The 20474-nt window shown below is 36.5% G+C and overlaps 2 protein-coding genes across 4 annotated transcripts; one reads left to right on the forward strand and one right to left on the reverse strand.

Annotated features, from left to right (window-relative positions):
* Positions 1–1771: 1771 nt before the first annotated feature.
* Positions 1772–7881, reverse strand: LOC135212016 (uncharacterized). The gene is made up of 6 exons (XM_064245302.1): positions 7678–7881; positions 4712–4879; positions 4360–4528; positions 4114–4223; positions 3700–3805; positions 1772–2260 (listed from the first exon to the last, which is right to left on the reverse strand). The coding sequence occupies exons 2-6, from the start codon at positions 4844–4846 to the stop codon at positions 2085–2087; spliced, it is 696 nt and encodes a 231-aa protein (XP_064101372.1). The 5' UTR covers positions 4847–4879; positions 7678–7881; the 3' UTR covers positions 1772–2084.
* On the forward strand, positions 7196–19193 carry LOC135212017 (centromere protein S-like). Of its 3 annotated transcripts, none has more exons than XM_064245303.1 (5): positions 7196–7330; positions 12040–12139; positions 14622–14779; positions 16850–16916; positions 18553–19193. In XM_064245303.1, the coding sequence occupies exons 2-5, from the start codon at positions 12101–12103 to the stop codon at positions 18682–18684; spliced, it is 396 nt and encodes a 131-aa protein (XP_064101373.1). In that variant the 5' UTR covers positions 7196–7330; positions 12040–12100; the 3' UTR covers positions 18685–19193. The 3 variants fall into 3 exon arrangements, with proteins under 3 accessions (XP_064101373.1, XP_064101375.1, XP_064101374.1); XM_064245305.1 differs by lacking the exon at positions 7196–7330 and adding an exon at positions 7459–7555; XM_064245304.1 differs by lacking the exon at positions 7196–7330 and adding an exon at positions 8323–8480.
* The last annotated feature ends 1281 nt before the right edge of the window (positions 19194–20474 follow it).

Below are 20474 nucleotides of genomic sequence, written 5' to 3' on the forward strand. Positions count from 1 at the left end.
GCTGCTTTCATGCGACAGAGGGTAGTAAAGGGAAGTCGGTGCATCCTGGTATGTTTGGGATTTGGGGGGGAAGATGGAGCGAATAGGCCGATGTGAATAAATTACCTCCCAATCAAATGTATTATTTAGATTTTGAAGAAAAAAAATGCATGCATCATTGAATCCCTATTCCTCCCTATAAATGGTATTTATAGGGCACCGATATAGGAAAGGGAAAAGAAAAGAAGCCTATATCCCCGCAATCAAAGGGTGGGCATTTTCTTTCTCTTATCTCTCCTCGAGCGCATTAAAATAGTCAGTAAATTACAGAAGCTACTGCACCGACGAGAATTCTGACGAAAACTAAGGTCTGGACAGGAGACATTGTTTGCAAACAGTCCGTAAACTGTTTGCAAACAATGTTTTCTAGTGTGGACGGGCCTTAAGGGGCTGGCCCATAGACATCAAATGCACGGTTGATGTGAATCTACCAGAGAATCAACTTTTCGAAACTTAGACGTTAATTTCTAGTGTTCGTACCTCTTATATCATTATCCAATATATTAAATTCTTTTCTTTTTTTTCCTTTCATTACCAATAACACTTACGGACTGACTACATAATTACGTAGTGGTGTACATAAAATCTTGCACCCTCGCAAAAACTCAGCTACAGATAAACAAGCAAAAAATGCGCTGAAGTTTCTTCGGCGCAATCGAGTTTTCTGTACAGCATATAATGCTGTATGAAACTCCGCCGCGGCCCATGAAACTTCCAGTCACAGCCCGGTGGTAGCCTGTTTTGTTGACACCATAGCTGTGCCAGACGCACGAGCATTGCTCACTTGAACCTTAAAATAAAAACTACTGAGGCTAGAGGGCTGCAATTTGGTGCTTGGAGGGTGGATGATCAACGTACCAATTTGCAGCCATCTAGCCTCAGTAGTATTTAAGATCTGAGGGCAGGCAAATAGCCATCTCGGTCGATTTCTTTAACAAAAGACTAAAAGTAAGTTTGTACGTCTCTTCGATATCATCCACGTTCTCCGCTAAGACCTTTGGTACTTTGATCTTATGAGAGGCCTCTTTTTCACGAAGACCATTGAATCACTCTCCCACGCGCCTCTCGAGTCACTTTGTCAACCACCTCGCGGACTTCTTTCCTAAAAATCTTTGGACTTGTTCGCTCAAACCAATCTTTTGGTATCCATTGCTCTCCACAGCTGAAGGCCACCATTTTCTCTCAGTCTGCTGCTTCCTGCCTTTCTCAATTACGCCTTGCTGGTCCGCAGTAATGAGTCTTACAAGGTCTCGAGGGTGCCCTATATTCTCTAGACCGTGGGTCTTAGAAGTGGCGGGTTAAGGAAACAGGACTAGTGCCTCATCACAAATTTTATTAACCGACAATCTAAAATCAACACCTTGCGTTTATATCCACTTCAAAGGGAAAGGGTTGTAGGTACTTCTAGAAATAGACTTTGTATTCATACATATTTATTGCGTGAAGGAGGTATTATGAAGGTGTAAAATCACAAGCCTTTAGATGTGCAAAGTCCTCCACTAACGTTCAGTTATGCCTGCACTGTCCAACTGTGCAGTTATAACTGTGCAGGCATAACTGAACGTTAGTGGCGGGCTTAACACATAATGAGATGTGAACCTACCCAGTTCTCGAATTTTTCAAAAGTTAGGCCCTTAGGTGTAACGAGAATGTTACACACACACACACACACACACACACACACACACACACACACACACACACACATATATATATATATATATTATATATATATATATATATATATATATATATATATATATATATATATATATATATATATATATATATGCAATTTTCTTCTCCATTTCTCTTTCTTTTCTGAAATACAAAGGATGATGGGACAAGGCAATCAGTTGGAGTATGAGAGTCATATGGGTCAGTAAATGGAAAGAAAACGAGAAAGCGCTGCAGCCCAAGATTCGACAGGGAAGTTTTTTCTGTACTGTTACGTAGCAGTAGGCCTACTTTGGAATAGTGAGCCACTCTCGCATTGTCTTGAGTACTTTCATTCTGTTTCGAAAATGGCAGTAAGGAACATCTGTCTACAACAGGCTACCACTTATATCTCCCAAGACAATGTGCTTAAGACATATCACAGGCATCAAGGCGTCGCATTGATAATCAACCAACAACCCTCCGGGGATCAGTGCAGCACAGTTCTCTCTGGTACCGCCATTTGGTTCTCCTACCCACCAGGGAGGGATAAGACCTAGGCTTCCTGGAATGAGAAAAGTCCGAAATTAACCTTAGGTATAAGAAATGCTGTGTCTTACCTCTCTACTTTATGTCTGCGGGACCTACTCATATATGATTACAGTTTTAAAAAGTCTAGGCATTTTTATAAGCCTAATTTCTGAAAGAATTGAGGCATTGGTTTTACAGATAGCACTCGAATGAAAAGTTAACCAGGGAACATTGCAAAAGGTGTAGTGCAGAAAATATATACCAGTCCATGGAGTTATTGCTAAAATTATGTACTAGAAGTGAAGAAAGTTTACCGAATGCAAACAAATACCTTTGATTGTGGCTAAGATGATTTGTTTGGGGAGTACTGGACCATAGAGGTCTTAAAAACCAAAATTCGGACATCAAAGTGGTACAATATGAAAGTTAGGCTGGTGAGAGATGTCAGATCAGAGGCTTTGGCATGGTTTGGTCATATCAAGAAAATAAGAAAATGTGGGTTAGTGAAAGTGTGCAGTATCATTAGGAAAATTGGAAGGAGGAGGATGGGTTGACTTGACAAGTACTTTGATTATGGAGTAGGAAAACAAGCTGGCACTATTCCATGTAAGGTAAAAACTAATACTATCACAGTATGTATGAGCGATTAAACGTGTCATTAATTTGTTTTCTGTGTAACTGCATTAAGGGCGAGGAGGGGTTCAGTTTTGACTGAGTAATTAGGGTCACACATACACAATATATATATATATATATATATATATATTATATATATATATATACTTATAATATATATTATATATATATAATATATATATATATATATATATATATATGTATGTTATATAATATATATCTTATATATATATATAATCTATATATATCATATATCATATGATATAGTATATATATATATATATATATATATATCATATATATAATATATATTATATATATATATATATATAATATATATGCCGAGAACAGTTATAGCCCACTTAGTGGCAAAATGATTCACATATTAGTAACAGATTGTACGTACTATAGTAGATTCACATCAACAGTACATCTGATATCTAGGCCAGTCCCTTACGACGCTCCTGATTGGTTGTTGATAAACCAATCACAGGGCTGGAATCTCTCAGTCTCTCGAGAGAGAGTTCACATAGGCAGGACGTATGTGCCACCTCTCCTGAGGGAAACGTCTTTCAAAAATATCCTTCAGGAGAGGTGGAACATACATTATGCCTATGTGAACTCTCTCGAGAGACTGAGTCTGAGAGTTTCCAGCCGTGTGAATGGCTTATCAACAGCCAATCAGGAGTCGTAAGGGACTGGACTAGATATCAAATGCACGGTTGATGTGAATCTACCATAACGATGAAATACAAATATATATCTATTTGGTTAGGCTATTTACACAAGGCTTTGAATACCAGACAATAGTGCTTAACTTGTGCAAAATGTCCTTACCTGTATATGAATTAACAAATATGCCCTCTCGGTTGGCATCTGTCAGACCAGTCCACATATAAGGCAGAGTAAGAAGTGGCTTAAGAACAGCTATTTCTATCAGGGACTGAAGAAAGTAATAAGAAAATAAGCACTCATTGATAATGCATTGTGAATCTGGCACTATCTTAGGGAAAAAATATATAATACTGCTCTGATGCGTCTCTACATTTAAATACAATGTGCTTAGAAAGATTCTCGTACTTCAAAGATATCTTTGATCTATTAGATATAACAATGAAATGAAGAAGCCTATTACTATTGATTTATTTTTTGCTCTTTGTATATGATTCCACTTATCAATAGAAGGTTCCTGTCGTCTTTTAATTAAAAAAAAAAATAGAATGAAAGGGTAACATGTCTTGTTTACCTTACCTGTGGCACATACAAGGAACCGCCAAAGCTTGAACACAGCGTCTTTCCATCAGAGAATTTCACGGAGGCGTTGGGAAAAATGAAAAGTTGTTTGTCCAGCAAAAGCCCCACTAAAAAGAGAGAGACAGAGAGAGAAGGGGGAGAAATAAGCATCAGATAACAAATAAAAACATCGTCAGCGACTGGAATGAAAAAATAAAAATATAATTTTGTAAAAGCTTTGGTTGGAATATCGACCACTCTCACCTTTCGACTGATCGAAGTAGAGATTGACGCCAGTGGAGGGGAGCATGAAGAGATAATCAGTTATACTACCATCCACCAAAGAGAAGAGCTGACACAGACCAGATTCTTTGCTGAAACAGAATCCTGTACAGCTCAGCTTCATTTGGAGACACACGGCGGAGCACCTCACCTAGTGAAATGGCCGTTATTGGAAATCTGATGACACCGATATATGTGGCTTATACTAATACTGATGATTTTCAAAAAAGCGCAACAAGTAGTACGCTTTGCCAGATAATTTCTCACTCAGGCTGTGGGGTACAAGTTTTTCTTCGTTTACTATAAGAAAATATGTAAATATTGAGCAGTTTACCTTTGTGACTTCCTTGAAAACAGCTTTGAAATCCATTTTCAAACAGTGGTCTCCTTTGAACATTGTGAGTCTAATGTCACTGCAGAAACTCAAAGGAAGAAGAATCATGATGACTTTGTTGAAAAAACGCCACATTTTCCTTTTTTAACCCCTCTTTCAGAGTAGTAACTGGAAAAGAATATCCATACAGTTAGAATTTTTCACAAATGTTAGAGCATCTCTGAATTAAAGGCCGTGCGGTCAATGCTGAAAGAATTCTTTGCTCTTGTGGATTCCAACACAGGAAAGGCCTTTCCATATGAAATGTGAAGGCAATCACAATGTTTGTAGAAGAAAACTCTGGGGATATGGTGCTGAAGGATTCACATTTTCAAGTTTTCGTTAAATTATGGTACTATTTTGTAACAGTTGCGCTCACGTCGTTGGTCTATGACCTAATCAGCGCACGGCACCGTAGCTTAAGGCTATGTTAACGGAAGTTTATGTGATGATGTATCTTTATGAAAATAAGTTTATCTGCAGCTTTACCGCGCTGGTCAAAGTAGATTTACCTTTAAGAATGGTTAATTTTTGGCAGATTTAGTGCTGTATGTGATCACTCAACTGAAAAGGACTATCACACTAAGATTGGTGTGATAGTCTCTTTGCTTTTGCCATGTAAAATTCTGTAACATCAAATCTTTCAATCAGGCCAATTACTTTGGAACATTTGGCAACAGTAGGAACACGTTTAGTGTAAGGTACCTTACCGTGCCAGATAACGAAAGACCTCTTCTAATACAGCTCTACTCTTGAAGTGACGGTCGTCCTTCTAACTTTGTATATATTATAGGTATATATATGACTTATGGGTCGTGTCTTCCAATAAGAAAAGAAATTACCCGTCCATGACCACATGATTAGATGGATGTCACTGCCGTATGAATAATCAAAACGAATGTGGGCAGATAATGGCTTTCTCAAAAACCTTCTAAACTTATAACTGGAAGATAGACACTTTCATAAAACAAATTAAACCGAAAGAGGAAAAGGACTAATTTGAACATCTTGTCAAGCTCGAAGACGTTCAATGTTTTTGTTGTTTATGCTCTGTCATTTTTGTGTTATTGCTGATTAAGATTTCATAGGAATCATATACTTCAAATGACCTGTCAAAAGGCCATCCCATTTTACAGCCAAGGGACGATATATTGCAAATGACCTATTAAAAAGTCAATCCATTTTAAAGGCTTTCTGATTGCTTACGGCAAACCAATTCCCTGAAAGCAACTTCTGTCACGAGAATATGACTATCATTCATCAGACAAAATCAATGCGTGTGGAAACAAAGACCAAGAGAAAGAGGAATAAATTTACAGAAAAGAATGCATGAACCAATAGCTCGCCTTTCATTTATGACAAACTTGACCATTTTTAGATAACCGATATTACATTATATTTCGCTCTGCATTCAAGCTCCGGAACTCCCTCTTGATTCTGTTTTCCATAATCCTCATAATTTACTCTTCATTTTTAAGAGACAAAACTAGTACTTCCCAGTTCTTTTACATAACTTCTGCTGGTCTTGTCTAGCAAAGGCACTGGCTTCCAAATCTAAACACAGAAAATACCTAATTTTCTATTCTCAGGCCTCCAAGTAACGGCAGTGTCCCTATGGATTACATCAGAGTGGCTAAGAAGAATTATTTTTGATACATTTAACCTGTTCTTTCACATTAAGAAATTCCCTATTCTAATGATAATGATTAAATAACCATTTATTATTATTATTATTATTATTATTATTATTATTATTATTATTATTATTATATTATTATTATTATTATTATTATTATTATTATTATATAAAATTCTTTTAAAACCTCATCACTTTTTCATTGCATAGCAGCGATGTTATCAGAAGGGAAAAACTCTCTATCGCGAGAGTATATTTAATGTTCTAAAGAGTCCACAATAATACAAAGTGTTAAGAGTCGGTGAATATTTTTTTAGACTTTACAGAAAGCTTTCGAACCCAGGGAAGGGTTCGAAAGCTTTCTGTAAAGTCTTAAAAATTATCACCGGACTCTTATTAACACTTTGTATTATTGTGGACCCTTTAGAACAGTGATGTTATCGTTATCGTACTAAGTTCCAATTGAGTTATTTTTTTTTATTAAGGGGACAGTCTAATCCAAATGGACTACCCATCAAACTATTACTTAATTAATTTCAACAGTATAATGACACTTCCAATCAAGTGTACTGAATTGTGGCTAACAACTACAAGGAAGGTATCTGAATACTTTGACTTTGAGGTTATGTAGTGAGAAACAAATCTCACAGAAAAATTACCAAAACAGGAGATTTCAGATTTTAAAAAGAATAATAATGAAAATATAATTATGAACGAGATGAATTTTCTAAACTAATAAGAAAAAGAATAAATAATGTTAAACAGTGTATTCCTGAAGCATTAACTGTAAAGGGATGTGTTGTTATAGAGGAACAGAGTTAAAATTACTACTAATATTTCTCCGCATACTTGCACCCGTATTTTAAAAGAGGATTTTCTGCCCAAGGTTGCGGAGGAAAATAGAACTGTTATTCTAGTTTAGCGTTTTTTCGTCCATTAGTCAGGTAAGTATCCAAATTTGGCCACATAACCTAATCCATTGCTTTTAGGGTTTAATTGGAAAAAGGAAATCATCTCCTTGGTAGGTAACCTAGAGTCCCCAGTCGGCTGATGTAATTCGGTACTTAGGGTAAACAACTGACTGGACTGGCCAACTCACTGACTACCGCGGTTTTGGCCTCCCTCCGAAAAAGTACTTTGACACGTCCTGACACCGAAGTAGGTACCTAGTAAGTATTTTCTCCAAAGTTAGAAGTTAAGGCCATATTTTAAGAATTAAACAGAGGGTAAAGAAAAGTGTGGCCAACGTAGTGCACGCTACCCCCATAACGCTTTCAAAATTTTTACTTACAATTAAAACAGTTTAGAAGATTGACGCCATCTCGATGTTTGTGGGGTCGCTTTTGTCAACAAACTTCCCATTTCCTGTGCTGAATCTGCACACCACTTGTACCCATAGACGCTGGGGCACTTTCATCATAACAATCATAAACCCGACCTCTAACCAGTACTTATCCAAAGGAACTACGGCATTCTTTGAGGCGTTTTGTGCTCTTCAATTGTTTATCAGTGTTGTCAATTGGTAGTATGTGTTTACCCTCCAAACTGGGTATAAGACTTACACAAAACCGGGGAAATAAGTGAAATTAGCGTATCTACCTATTTGTAGTACAGATACGCTATTTTATCATTACTGCATTACTATGACAACTAGTAGAATTCATGGAAACAGTTTGTAAATGCATCGGCGTATGTGTGAAGCTCCACTAGATTGGCAACGATGAGTAATTTTTTCATTGCGTCATCTGCTCCTAAGTACACCAGAAATATTTGTAATTTTTGGGGTTAATTTGGTAGGAAAAAAGGGATAATAGACATGAATTAAATAAACATTTTGAAGTAACAAAGTAAATTTAAACTAAATAATGAGTAAAGTAAACAATTAAGGGAATAAAGCTTTGCACCTCATAAACAGTGTAGTCGTCTGCTGCTCGTAACTGTGTTTGTGGAGTGAGTACTTAGGAACCAAGAACAGCAACATGGTTCAAGTGCAATTTGGAGTGAATTAAGACAAAAATGTGTATAATTACAATCAAATAAGCACTGTGGAGTTTCAGTTGTGACGGCAGTAAGGATAAAACCACCGATTACAAGGTAAAAATGAATTCAGTTCAAACCATGACCCCGGGAATAAAAATTTCATGCTTTCACTAATATAGGCAACAAAATGTTGTTTTATTATGCTGATTACAACTGCAATCGTGAGTAAGATCAATAAATGTTACATATATACACTAACATTGTTCAAATGAGTGCTGGGAAGGCTGGGAAAGATGGTGTATTGTCTGTGGTTAGAACGGGCAGTCACGCGATTGCCGCCATTTCAAAACTGCCTTGAAAACATATTTTACAAAGAGCTCACATACTTATTTTAGTTTGTATGGGGCTTTCATATATCACATTATGTTGATGAAACTTCAATCTTTTGAATGGTATGCTTAAAGTTGTAATTGTATTCTTGTTTCACCAATTAAATATAGAGTGAATAAGGCCTGACCACGCGATGACGATGGATCGTCTGCGGTTGTTTACCCTAATACCTACCTACCTATGGTCTCCTAGCTTAGCAGTTGGAAAAATGTAAATTTCACGTCCCGTGAGGTCTTTATAGCGAGAAATTAAAGTATCACATAAAACTGACACATTAATTGAGCCTTCCAGAGCTGCCAAATAGGGTAGTACAAAGAGGCCTCCAAATTAGTCTTGGATAGGTAGCTAAGTCATTTCGGACTACCTACTAATATCAAATTAAGAAATTCTCCTTTCTAAACCGATATACGTACTGCTACAAATGTGAAATAATTGTTTCAGTTGGCCTAGGCATAGTTTTCTCCTTCATTTGATTACCTGATCATCATTTCTATTGAAAACAGGAGGTTAGGTAATGCTTTGCAAACCTAGGGAAGCCTAACAGTTAAGGGCAACTGCGGGGGAAACGGAGAAACTGGGTCAGGCTATATGCAAGGTGACCAGACGTCCCGTATTTGACGGGATTGTCCCGTATTTATGACATTTGTCCCGTGTCGACCCTCTCCGGGAAGCCTTTTGTCCCGTATTTTCAATATATAAAAAAAATAAACTAGCAAAATTTGTACTGAGCATCACACACACACACCCCCCCCCCCCCTTCAAACGATCAAGTGGAGCGAGTGTTCTCTCTGATGGGCCATCGATGGGGTGGGTGTAGGAACCGGTGCAGTGTAGAGATGATAAAGTCAGAACTACAGATAAAGTGCAATTTCACTCTGTCCTGTTCGGAGTTCATCACATATGCTCAAACCAAACACCATCTCTTGAGAGCAGTTGGATCGAGTGCAAAATATGACAAATGAAAAATAACTTAACAGCAATGAGGAAAATTATTTTAAAAGGATTATTGAAAGGTTTTCATCATGTGTATTTTATTGTTTGCAATTTATTCAATATATTACAGCAAGTCACTTTTGTTATTAATATCCTTCAAAGCTGCAAAACATGCTTGATTGTAATATTCTAATGCTTTGACACATGTAATGAACAGCTGTTTGTAACAAAATCTACAACGAATGCACTTTAAGACAAAAGAAAAGTCAATAAAGAAGGCTGAGAAGGACTTTGCCTGCGTTACTGCGTGCATAACTTCACATAAGTTGTGTCTATATTGTTCAAATACCTCTTCAGTTTAAGTGTCCAGTATTTCAATTTTAAAATCTGGTCACCCTGGCTATATGCGGAACTGAATTATTAGTGAAACTTAAGGTAATGCGTCCTAATCCAACCTTCCTAAAGCTAACCTAGAGCACTTGATCTTAACATGCTTGAGAAAACATAGGGGGCTATACCTAAATCATAAGGTGAAATAAGTGATGACTCTTAACCTAACCTCAGGTGTTAGGCCTTACCTGACCTGGCTAATATAGGGGCCTGTTGAAGCATAAAGTGAAATACAAGCATGTATCCTAAGCTGATCTGACTTAGGGTGCTATGCTGTACCTGATCTGGTTAATCCATGGAGGCCATAAGTCATAATGTAAAATACAGTGATGCAACCCCTGATCAGCCTAGAGGGCCACAATTCCCTTCCTTAGTTGACCAGGGTCTCCATAAATTACAGAGAAACACTGTTTTCTTGGTTATATATAGCTATATCATGGTTATTAGTTTTCTTCTGTCTACCTCCTATCCTGACCCTAAGACTAATTTATTAGACTTGGGTTGTATAATGAGTGGAACATTTCTGGAGGAACTGGAAGTCACTTTCGTAAAAATCATGTAAGAAAACATTAATTTCATGAAATAATGTACTTTTTAAGTGATCAAGTGATGAATTATCCTTATCTGACAGGGCATAGTTCTTACTTTGGTGCCCGATTCTTTGTGGTAGTCCATGGCCTGCCACTCGTCTCTGGGTGTTATGAGATTTTTTTCTTTTTATGGAGTTTTTTATGATGCATTGTACGGAAAGAAGTAAGCACCTCACTGAAGTAAGAGAGACAAGCTGAGAAATAAACTTCAGAAGGATACTGGGTCATTATAAGTCCCATATCTTGCTCTTTCCAGACATCTGAGTCTGGAATGATAAGAATTCAAGTTATATTTGGCGTGACAGTATACTGAGAAATAATGATTATTATCAGCATTTCAGATGCATCCTGATAAAAAAATCTCATGTTGGAAAACAAAGCAAAACAGGAAATAATGAAATAATCCATGATTATTATGAAGTTATGATCACCTTCTAAAACGAATATTACCAGCTCAAAGTGGAAATGGTCATTGAAGCCTGGTAACAAGGTGGTTAATGGTGGCAAGCAGGTGCTTGGCTGGCACTCTCCACTTACATATTGGTAACCCACGACTTTTTCTTCATTTGTGGTAATGTCAAGGCATCTCCATTTTCTGCATAGTCACTGTCGTTGACTGGTTTGTAAACCTTGGTTACAGGACATATCTTGCATTGTGTTTGTTTTTGTTTTTTTGTATAGTACAGAGGATGGTAGAATAACAAATTTAATTACTGTAATTTTGTTTTTCTATCAGTAATCTGAATTATGGTCTTCAGATTCCCATGTTGTGTTAATATGGTTTATTAATCTTGTCTTTAGCCAGACCCTGGTTTGCTATTAGAGAAAGAACTTGGTATAATGTGTAATTTTCCTCTAGAGGAATGGTCAAGTTATTATCTCCACCCTTCTTGCTTTTCTTCCTTCTTTGCCTTTGAACTGTTTAGAGTAAGGGGCTTGTTATTGAGAATTTTCTCTTTCGGGCTGTCCTTCTGGATTTCCCAAGCAAGACCTTTCCTGTAGAGGAGACACCAGTCTTTGTTCCCTTAATTGGGGCCAATTATTGTGAGGAGCTGTCGGTCAGTCATAGCATGAGACCAACTTCTAGTAAAATATTTTAAGTAAAATTGATTTTTCCAGTATGAATAGGTAAGAAAATAAGTAAAGTGCCTCTCTTTGACACCCTGTGGCTTTCTGAGTTGTCAAGCAACACATGAAGTGATCATTTTCTGTCAAACAGGGAGACTTCACAGTCTGGGTGAGCTGACAATGCTGGATCCTTCTTCTTTGGAGTTTATATGCTAAAAGGAGCTAATGCACCTAAAGGCATTTGTAAAGGGCTATGTTATACCAAAAATTTAAATTTTGTTTTAAAAAATTTCTTATTACAGATAATGTTAATGAGGTAAGAAAGTGTGTCTTGAAGATTGCAGTAGTACTGAAGCATGAGAAATGGATTTAGAAACAGAAGAGGAGCTCAATCATAAGCAAGTAAGTGTTCTGTTTGCCTTGAATAAATGATTTTGTTTATCTTCCTTAGGCACTGAAAATAGGCTGCTCCTTTGGTAGAAGTATTCATATCTTCCATAAATATTTAAAAAAAAAAAGGGGGGGGGGGGGCGGCATTTACAAGATAGTTTTTATTTATGTTAAAAATTATCATATGAAAATTGGTTCTATAACTTACTGGTTTTAAAAGTGAGTTTGTAGTACAGGTAGCTGGTTGGAAAACAATTAGTCTACTGAACACACATGTGAAGACAGGTTAAGTGAGACCTTTCATAGCGCTGACAGCCCATGATGCATTTGAGTCAAAAGTATTTGGATAGACTATAGTTTGCCAGAGAGCCTGTTGGCCAGTTTCATATCTAGGAGAATTATAGTGGACTAGTTGAAACTGTAGGGCCTTCTTTATTAGAAATATTTATGCAAAAAAGGTGATTTAGATGAACCTTTGCCCCATCTGTCATAATACAAGCTGGCAGACCAGAATTGTTTTTTCAGTAATTTAAACAAGTAGTTATAAATATGTAGCAAATATGACATGCAGAACTTGAACGAAAGAGTCTTATACATGGGTAGGTCAAGGTAAGTCAGTGTACGTTGTGATAACAATTTCCTATCTCCCTTCGTCCCCAGATACTGATTTGATTACTCTCTTGGTAATTGTCTAGAACACAGAAGGTTTCCTTAATCACATGGAGACATTGGGAACATAGGGATATAAATAACATCCCTCTGCATTGTCTTGTATGCTAGACAGCTCAGAGATAGCAGTCACATTTAGGAGAAGGCAAATCGACTTCACAGAATTTTGTCCAAGAAGGGATATATTCACAAATTATATAGGCCTTCGAATGGTGAAGAAAAAGGTTCCTGTGGGGAGTTTAATTTAAATGGGATATTGTATGCAGAAGGAAAGAATCCTTGATGCTTTATTAAGGATTTGACTGGTCCTTGGAGCTTCCTTACCAGTATGGTACACACAATACCCTTGATAGTATAGTATGCTCATGACCAGGAACGATGAACTAGGTCATCCACTACATAAATAGATAAGAAATGTCCTTGTTGCAACTGTCAAAGCATGTCATAAGTGCACAATATATTTGAACTAGATTTTGTAGGATCCTAAATTATGACTGGAAATGTTTAACAAATTTAGATTGCAGCATATGTATGGAGTGATCAGCATGATGTCAGTTTGCTTCTTATCCTCTCAGATGATTGAGATTGTCAGTTGTAAAATCCAGGCTCCTGATCGATGAACCTTGATAGATATGATGGGCATGCTGTGTTCATGCTTCCTGATTATTTTGAATTTCTCCTCAAGAGTAATTGCCTCTCTCTTCTCACCATTAGTAGATGGGCATTTCACATACATGATGGATTCTTAAACACAGTGTGCACACAGGAAGATATGAAAATATATATAGTCACAACACAGAACACTTGAGAGTTTAGGATTTGGCAGACAGGGAGAAGAGGAGCTCTGTTGCTCCTTTAGCTGTCTGGCATTCCAAGGAGAGTGTTGTATCCAGTATTGCCTGCCTGAGAAAAAATTGAAATAAAAAATTCAGAATGCAGTTTTGCTGGTTGTGTATTCCCACTAGCACCATCATAAAATTGAAATATGAAGCAGACTGTTGAAATTCAAGGACTGACTAATAATTTTGGAAAAGCCATGAACAAATATCAGTTGTTCATGCATGGAACAAACCATAGTTCTTTGCTTACGTATAGGGAAAATCTCAAAGTGCATAGCTGGAGCGGGAACTGGTTTAAAAATAAAACAAGGTTGGTGGCATGAGTGATTAGCCAATGGGGAGAGAGGGAAGGCAGAGCCTGACCTCTTCTACCCATTGTATGTGCCATGAGTCGCCAGTCTTCAAATAAGACCTGTGCTACCCTTTCTAGCGTAGAAGCCAGTTTTTTACACACTTCTCGTACTTTCTTTACCTTGTAGGCCTAATGTCCCACCTCTTGTCTTCCTCTCTTCCAGTGTCTGCTACTGTATCAGTCTCTACAGCTACTGTGTCTGTGACTTCTGCTTGCGTTTCTGTGGCCTATACTGTACAAGCCTTTTACTGTACTCCTCTGTATCCTCTCACCCATCCCCACATTGGTTTGTTATAGTAGCAAATTGGCATTGGATTTTTCCTTCTAATCTCTTATTGAGGGTCGTAATAAGATATTATCTCTGTGCCTGAGATATGAAGGGTGTATTTTTGTATCGGGTACCTTACTAAAACTTTTTTTACTACTGCTAAATAAATTTTTTTCAAATTTGATAGTGGATAGTGATGATAGGTGGATGGCATTGATGTACAATCACAATAGAGGACAGACAACTATTAGTTCTTTTCTGCTTACTTATGTAAACCAAAATGTGTTTTCTTTGTGTTTGAAGTTTTATTTTTTGTCCAATAGTACTTGGTTCTTCTTTCTTAATGCATAAAGTTTTCATTTGCAGAGTCTAAAAGCTGCAGTTCACTTTACAGTAGGTCGAATTTGTGAGCAAGTTGGATGTGAATATGGGATGTCTTTCAGCAAACAGGTCATTGCTACATTATCAGAACTCACAGTGCGACAGTTTGAAGTCTACACTCAGGATTTAGAAGCTTTTGCAAAGTATGTATGCGGTTTTTAAATTGTTTCATTTTCATATAATTTTACCATTAAAACTAAACTAGTGTTATGTTTGAAGATAATATGCAATAAAAGAAATATTACTGACGATGTCCAACATTTTTTGAATTCCAGGACAAAAGCAGAATTTTAAGAAAAAGTATCTGTCAGATTTTTAGCAATGTTCAATTGGTGGATTGTATTGAGAGCAGTATTTACCAATGTTCATAGTATGATATTTTAGTTACGAAACTTCCATAAAAAATCCATTTGTGTAACCGCAAACTATACTGTACAAGAATTGTCCAAGTAAAAACCACCGATGTACACTACATTAACTTGATAGTGATCTCCCATTCTAGGGATCATTTTCTTCCATCACAAGTACTGTAGCTACATTATTTGGGTTTAGTAAAACTAAGTAAGTTTTTAGTTAATACGTACTTAATCAGCTTGATGGATATATGCAATTAAAAACCTATTATATTAGTTTTGGCCTGTTGTTTGAAATGCATAGTTAGCAAAACTGAGTTGCTTATGTGTAAGTTTTCCAATTGCTAGTCTCAGATAGAGGATATACTATACTTTCCAACATTTAACTGATAAAGAAATCCATTATTGTCAGATAATTAATTTTTGTTTCTACATACGTACTATAATTAGCACATACAATATATTACTGTATCAAGAACACTGAAGTCTTGCCATCCTCTTCTAAGCTTACAGAGCAGGAAAGATGCTACAGTGAGTCATGTTTGTTGCTAGAACTTATATTCAAACTATGATAATTAAAATAGCTTAAAAAGACTCCTGAAGCACATTTCTTGACTGTCATTGGACATGCTTAAAGAATTGGTTCTTAAAGGAGAAAGTGCTGATGTAGAAGTTGGATAGTAGGTGAAAAAAATCAAGTGGAACATGAAAAGTAAAAGCACTGAGTTTGTGCCAAAGGACACAACAAAGAACCTTTAATCTAAGATGTGCCATGTGAGGCAGCATTCAAACCAGAGTGACAAGTGGCAGGATGCAGAATACAATTGCAAGATGTCATCAGATGGTGATACTATATAATTATGATCAGTGTTGTAATTTAGAACAGATGAATAATAGTTTATTCCTTTTATCAGTCACGTTTTCTTATTTATCCTAGAGTATATTTCAATAAGTTGTTCAGATGGAGTTTGATATCTTTTAACTCAAAATTATAGATAAAGCCAACACAAGTAAATGATGCTGTTGTGTGAAGGTAATTGCCAACTTAAAGTCATAATGAAAAGTACAATATAGTATGTAACCTATGGAAAAATTTACATTACATGTATACTACTAGAATTTACAATAAAATTTCATGGTTATTAAATTACATATTGTCTTCATGATTTGTTATTCAGGTATGGGTTGAAATGACTTCATTCCTCTTAAGAAAGAGAGAATTTTGGACTTTCTTGTCTAATTCTCTCAAACCCAGAGTGGCATCCAAATAATGTGACATAAGCAACACACCCTGTGTGACATTTTAATTTGTTTTTAAAGGTTTGTAGTTCTGATGGAAATACAACTTGTGCTTTCATAAATGGAGTTATTTGTGCAAGGCATTCTGAAAGTTTAGGTGTGTATTTTTGTTGGAACGCATAACATTTTAAATGAAAATTGTATTTTTCTTAGGTCACAAACTTACACTTTCATAAGGGTAGTTTTACCCTTCCCAGCCACTCTTCTGGTAGTCTGTTCCCGGCAAGCATGTTAAACTGGCGGCAGAGGTTTATTCACGCGATAGAAGAGGGAGACCTCACAGAGTCAGTCAGGCCATAGGCCTGGGCGACAGGATTTTGTTTTAGGTCAAGATAACTGAAGCACTCCTTGAGCAAGTAATGCCATTTATGAAAGTTCAAGTTTGTACCCTATGAAAAATACAAAATATACATTTAAAATTTAGGTTTCAAACTTGTCACTTCAGTAAAAAATGCTCAAGAGATATCCTACTACAAGGGCTTTTTGTTCAAAAGAGTATATGTGTTTATTTTGACAGTTATGCTTAATTTGTTACTGATGCTATTAAAAATTCTTTTCTAGGCATGCACGTCGTACTACTATTATTGCTGAGGATGTAAAGCTTCTTGTCCGTCGAAACAAACATTTGGTGAGATATATTTATTTTTATATAGTATTATTTTCCAATGTTACAGAAAAGTATGGAGCCAAAAATTCACTACCATACAGTGCTTACTTCTCTCTTGCATTACATTTTTGAGAGAAGAAGCATATTGTTATTCCTTAGCAATATTAAGGACCTTAAAGAATTAGATAGAAAGTAACTTTAAGTTTGCTAGAAAATTTGAAAATGAATAGAACACATATACAGTACATATCCTTATTACATGAAAAGGATTCAATACATAAATAACCAGGTCAGGAAACATAAGAACTGTAACTACAGTTGAACCTTGGTTTTCATTAGTAATTTGTTCTGTAAATAATGTAAATCCCATTAATCTGTTCCAAACACCCAAAAGTATTAACATTTTATACAGAATAACTAGTTTAACATACAGAAAACAATGAGAAATAAACATAAATGACTAATGAAATGGATAAATTAACATTTAACATCACTTATCTGTACTGAAGACTTGTTGGCGTATGGAAGACGGCAAAGAGGGGAGAGGGAGGAGGAGAAGTTATTGTTTGGAAGGGGGAATCCCCCTCCACAAGGACTTCAGGTATCAAGACCCTATTTGGGATTACTGGCACCATCTAGGGCACTTCCCCTCTCTGTTTTTTACTGGCACTAGGACCAGTTTGAGTCACTGGACCGCTGTTGCACAAAGTATCGTCCAGAGACTTCTGTTTCAAGCATCTCTTTTAAGATTTGCCTAAAATGGTACAAGGCATTGTCACTGAACTTGTTGCAACAGCTTTGTTAGGGTGATATTTCTCCACAAAAATTTGCAACTCACTCCACTTTGCGCACATGTCCTAAATCACTGAAGAAGGCACATTATCCCCTCTCTCTTCCTCCTCCTCTTATTTCTCATCTGGCATCTGTTGCTGTTCCAGTTGAAGATATTGCAGCTCTTCACATCCTGGCCACTCTCACACCCAACCCCATGGACTTCCTGTGCACATATGTCACTTTCGAACATAGCTACAAATTTTTTATTGAACTCAGTTGTGCTTCTTGTCTTCTTTATAGAAGGACTGACACTCGGAACTTTCTTTGCCCCCATGGTGGCTTATTTAGCAGTCAGAATCAGTTAAAAAGCACAAAAAACAAGAGATTATTAAGAAATGTTTTTGGATGAACATGCAGGGTGATGATCACTCAACAAGTAACAATGGCAGACTGAGTCACAAATGCTTGGGATGCTTTGTGAGGCACACGGTCTGGCAGACAAGTTTGGTAAGGAGTATTTGAACTGTACTATAACCGAGTGGATGTATGAAAAGTGGTACAAAGTTTGACATGAAAAAGTTGACGAAAACTGAATCGTCAACAACTAGGGAATACGAAAACCGAGGTTTGACTGTATTGGTGTTTTAAAAAAAACATGAATTATTCTTTAGTAGCAAAACAAAACCAATTTGTAGATATATAATATACAAGGTAATATGTAATAGCAAATATTATCATACTTTACTAGATCTCTCTCTCTCTCTCTCTCTCTCTCTCTCTCTCTCTCTCTCTCTCTCTTCCAGTAAGGTAAATCAGAGAAGCAATATAATTAAATGACAGAATTAAGTGGAATTACCATTTGATATGTTCATGAATTTTTCAGCTAGAAAAAGTCAGTGAAATAGCACAAGGACTGGAAAAACCAACTGGCAAGAAGAGAGGCAGAAAGAAATCAAAGAATACAGCTGGGACATCAGGAGATGCACCAGAGCCTTTGGAGATTGATATTTCCTGAGATCAGGTTGAATAAGTCAGCAGTTATGTCCACTAGGACCAGTTAACTGAATTTATATTGTATTGTGATTACTATTGAAGCTTCAGATAGTATAAGTTCTTTTAATTTTTTATAAGTTAATTTGTTCATGTTGATTATTAATTTCTTCAGTGCCTATAATCCTTTATATATATTGATTGTCCACTAACCAGGTGGGGCAGACAGGTGCTTGTTTCCCCCATAAAGTTTGGCAAAAACCAATAATATAAATGTAAAGATATGTAATTGATGCATTGCAGTCTACAATCAACACAATTTCAGAATATGTTCTTCAATTGAAGCTGTGACAAGGCTTTACTAAGATGAGTAAAGACTGCTTTATAACAACTATTCTAAGAGGGCCTTTCCTGTGTAAAGGTAATTTTGTGTTTGTGTGAAATAAATTATAATTAAAACCGTCCTCTGTAAAGTTTTACAAGAGAACAGCTTGAGTTGTCCTTTTATGATTGTATATAAAGATTTTGCTAACAGTTTCATTTTATATAAATCCTTTACAGTATTTATAATTAGCCCACGTAGTCTTCAAGTGCCATGGGTGCTTTAGTCGTGTTTAATAGACAAGCAAAGATGGTGGCTGCCGTGGTCATGTCCACAGCAGTTAACTGCCTTGCTTTTACGTGTAGGTTGGACCATTCATAGGCAAGCAAAGAGGTCCCTTACAGCTTGGGGGGCCGGAGTAGGTATCAGATTTATTTTCTGATTGAGCACCTTTTGATTATTAATACTATATATACTATTATTATTTCAGCCTGATACTGACTGGCCTTTGCCTCAATCTCATCCTGATGCCATGGCTTACTCAGCCGCCTCTTAAATCTGCCACTGACACAAACCATTCATAATAGCAACTAATCACATGACTGGGCAAAGGAGGAAATCACTCTTTGTTTCAGAGTAGTATAGTGATACTTTTTGAATGTAGCCTATTAGAGAAAGAAATTTTATGATCCATAAGTATATCAGCTATTATAAAGCAAAAAAATCACATTGACATGTATCAGCCATTAAGAAGTAAAAAATCACAATGAGATACAATTATGTATCAGTTTAGAGCAATAGTTGGAAAGCTTATAGAGAACACTAATACTTTCCCAGTCATGCACTTTGTATTATATGCCATTGAATTGATGACATATCATATCAGCCAATTAAAAGTGATAAAGTAATGTAGGTGATGTGTCCAGTGACATTGTGTTTTTAAGCCAAGAACAGTTGTGAAAGTTCTTAAAAAGTCAAGCAACTGCCCACCTCTCCTCACCCATCCTACCCAGACTTCCCACACTCACCCTGGAAACTATTTCCCCTATCTCCCATGGTCCCAATAGCTCTTAGCCTGTTTATGCCTGAAAGCTTTATTGCCAGCTCTTGCTGCTTGCTCAATGGTGTCTACCATAGGAGTGTGGATTTTAAATGTTTTTATGAATTGTACACATACAGTATGTATATATACATATATACATGTATTGTGGAGCTAGGGTTCTGTGGGTAGCGCCATGTGTTGGATAAGGTGGATGCAGATAACTGAAGGACTACTGTACCAGAACAAGTTCAAGAAGGAAATAAAAGATAGAATTATCAAAGGTATTCTAAGGAACATAAAAGATAAAATTAAAAGGGATGGCAAAGCTGAGTATCTTTGATGGGAAGGGAAGGGTATACAACGTAATGAGTTGAGAAAATTTCTAGTCGGTAAATTTATCAGATATGTAGCTGAGTTTTTAGAGAACGCTATTTCTGATGTTAAGTCATCT

This window comes from Macrobrachium nipponense, chromosome 40 (assembly GCF_015104395.2).
Source record: "Macrobrachium nipponense isolate FS-2020 chromosome 40, ASM1510439v2, whole genome shotgun sequence".
Taxonomy (NCBI): Eukaryota; Metazoa; Arthropoda; class Malacostraca; order Decapoda; family Palaemonidae; genus Macrobrachium; species Macrobrachium nipponense.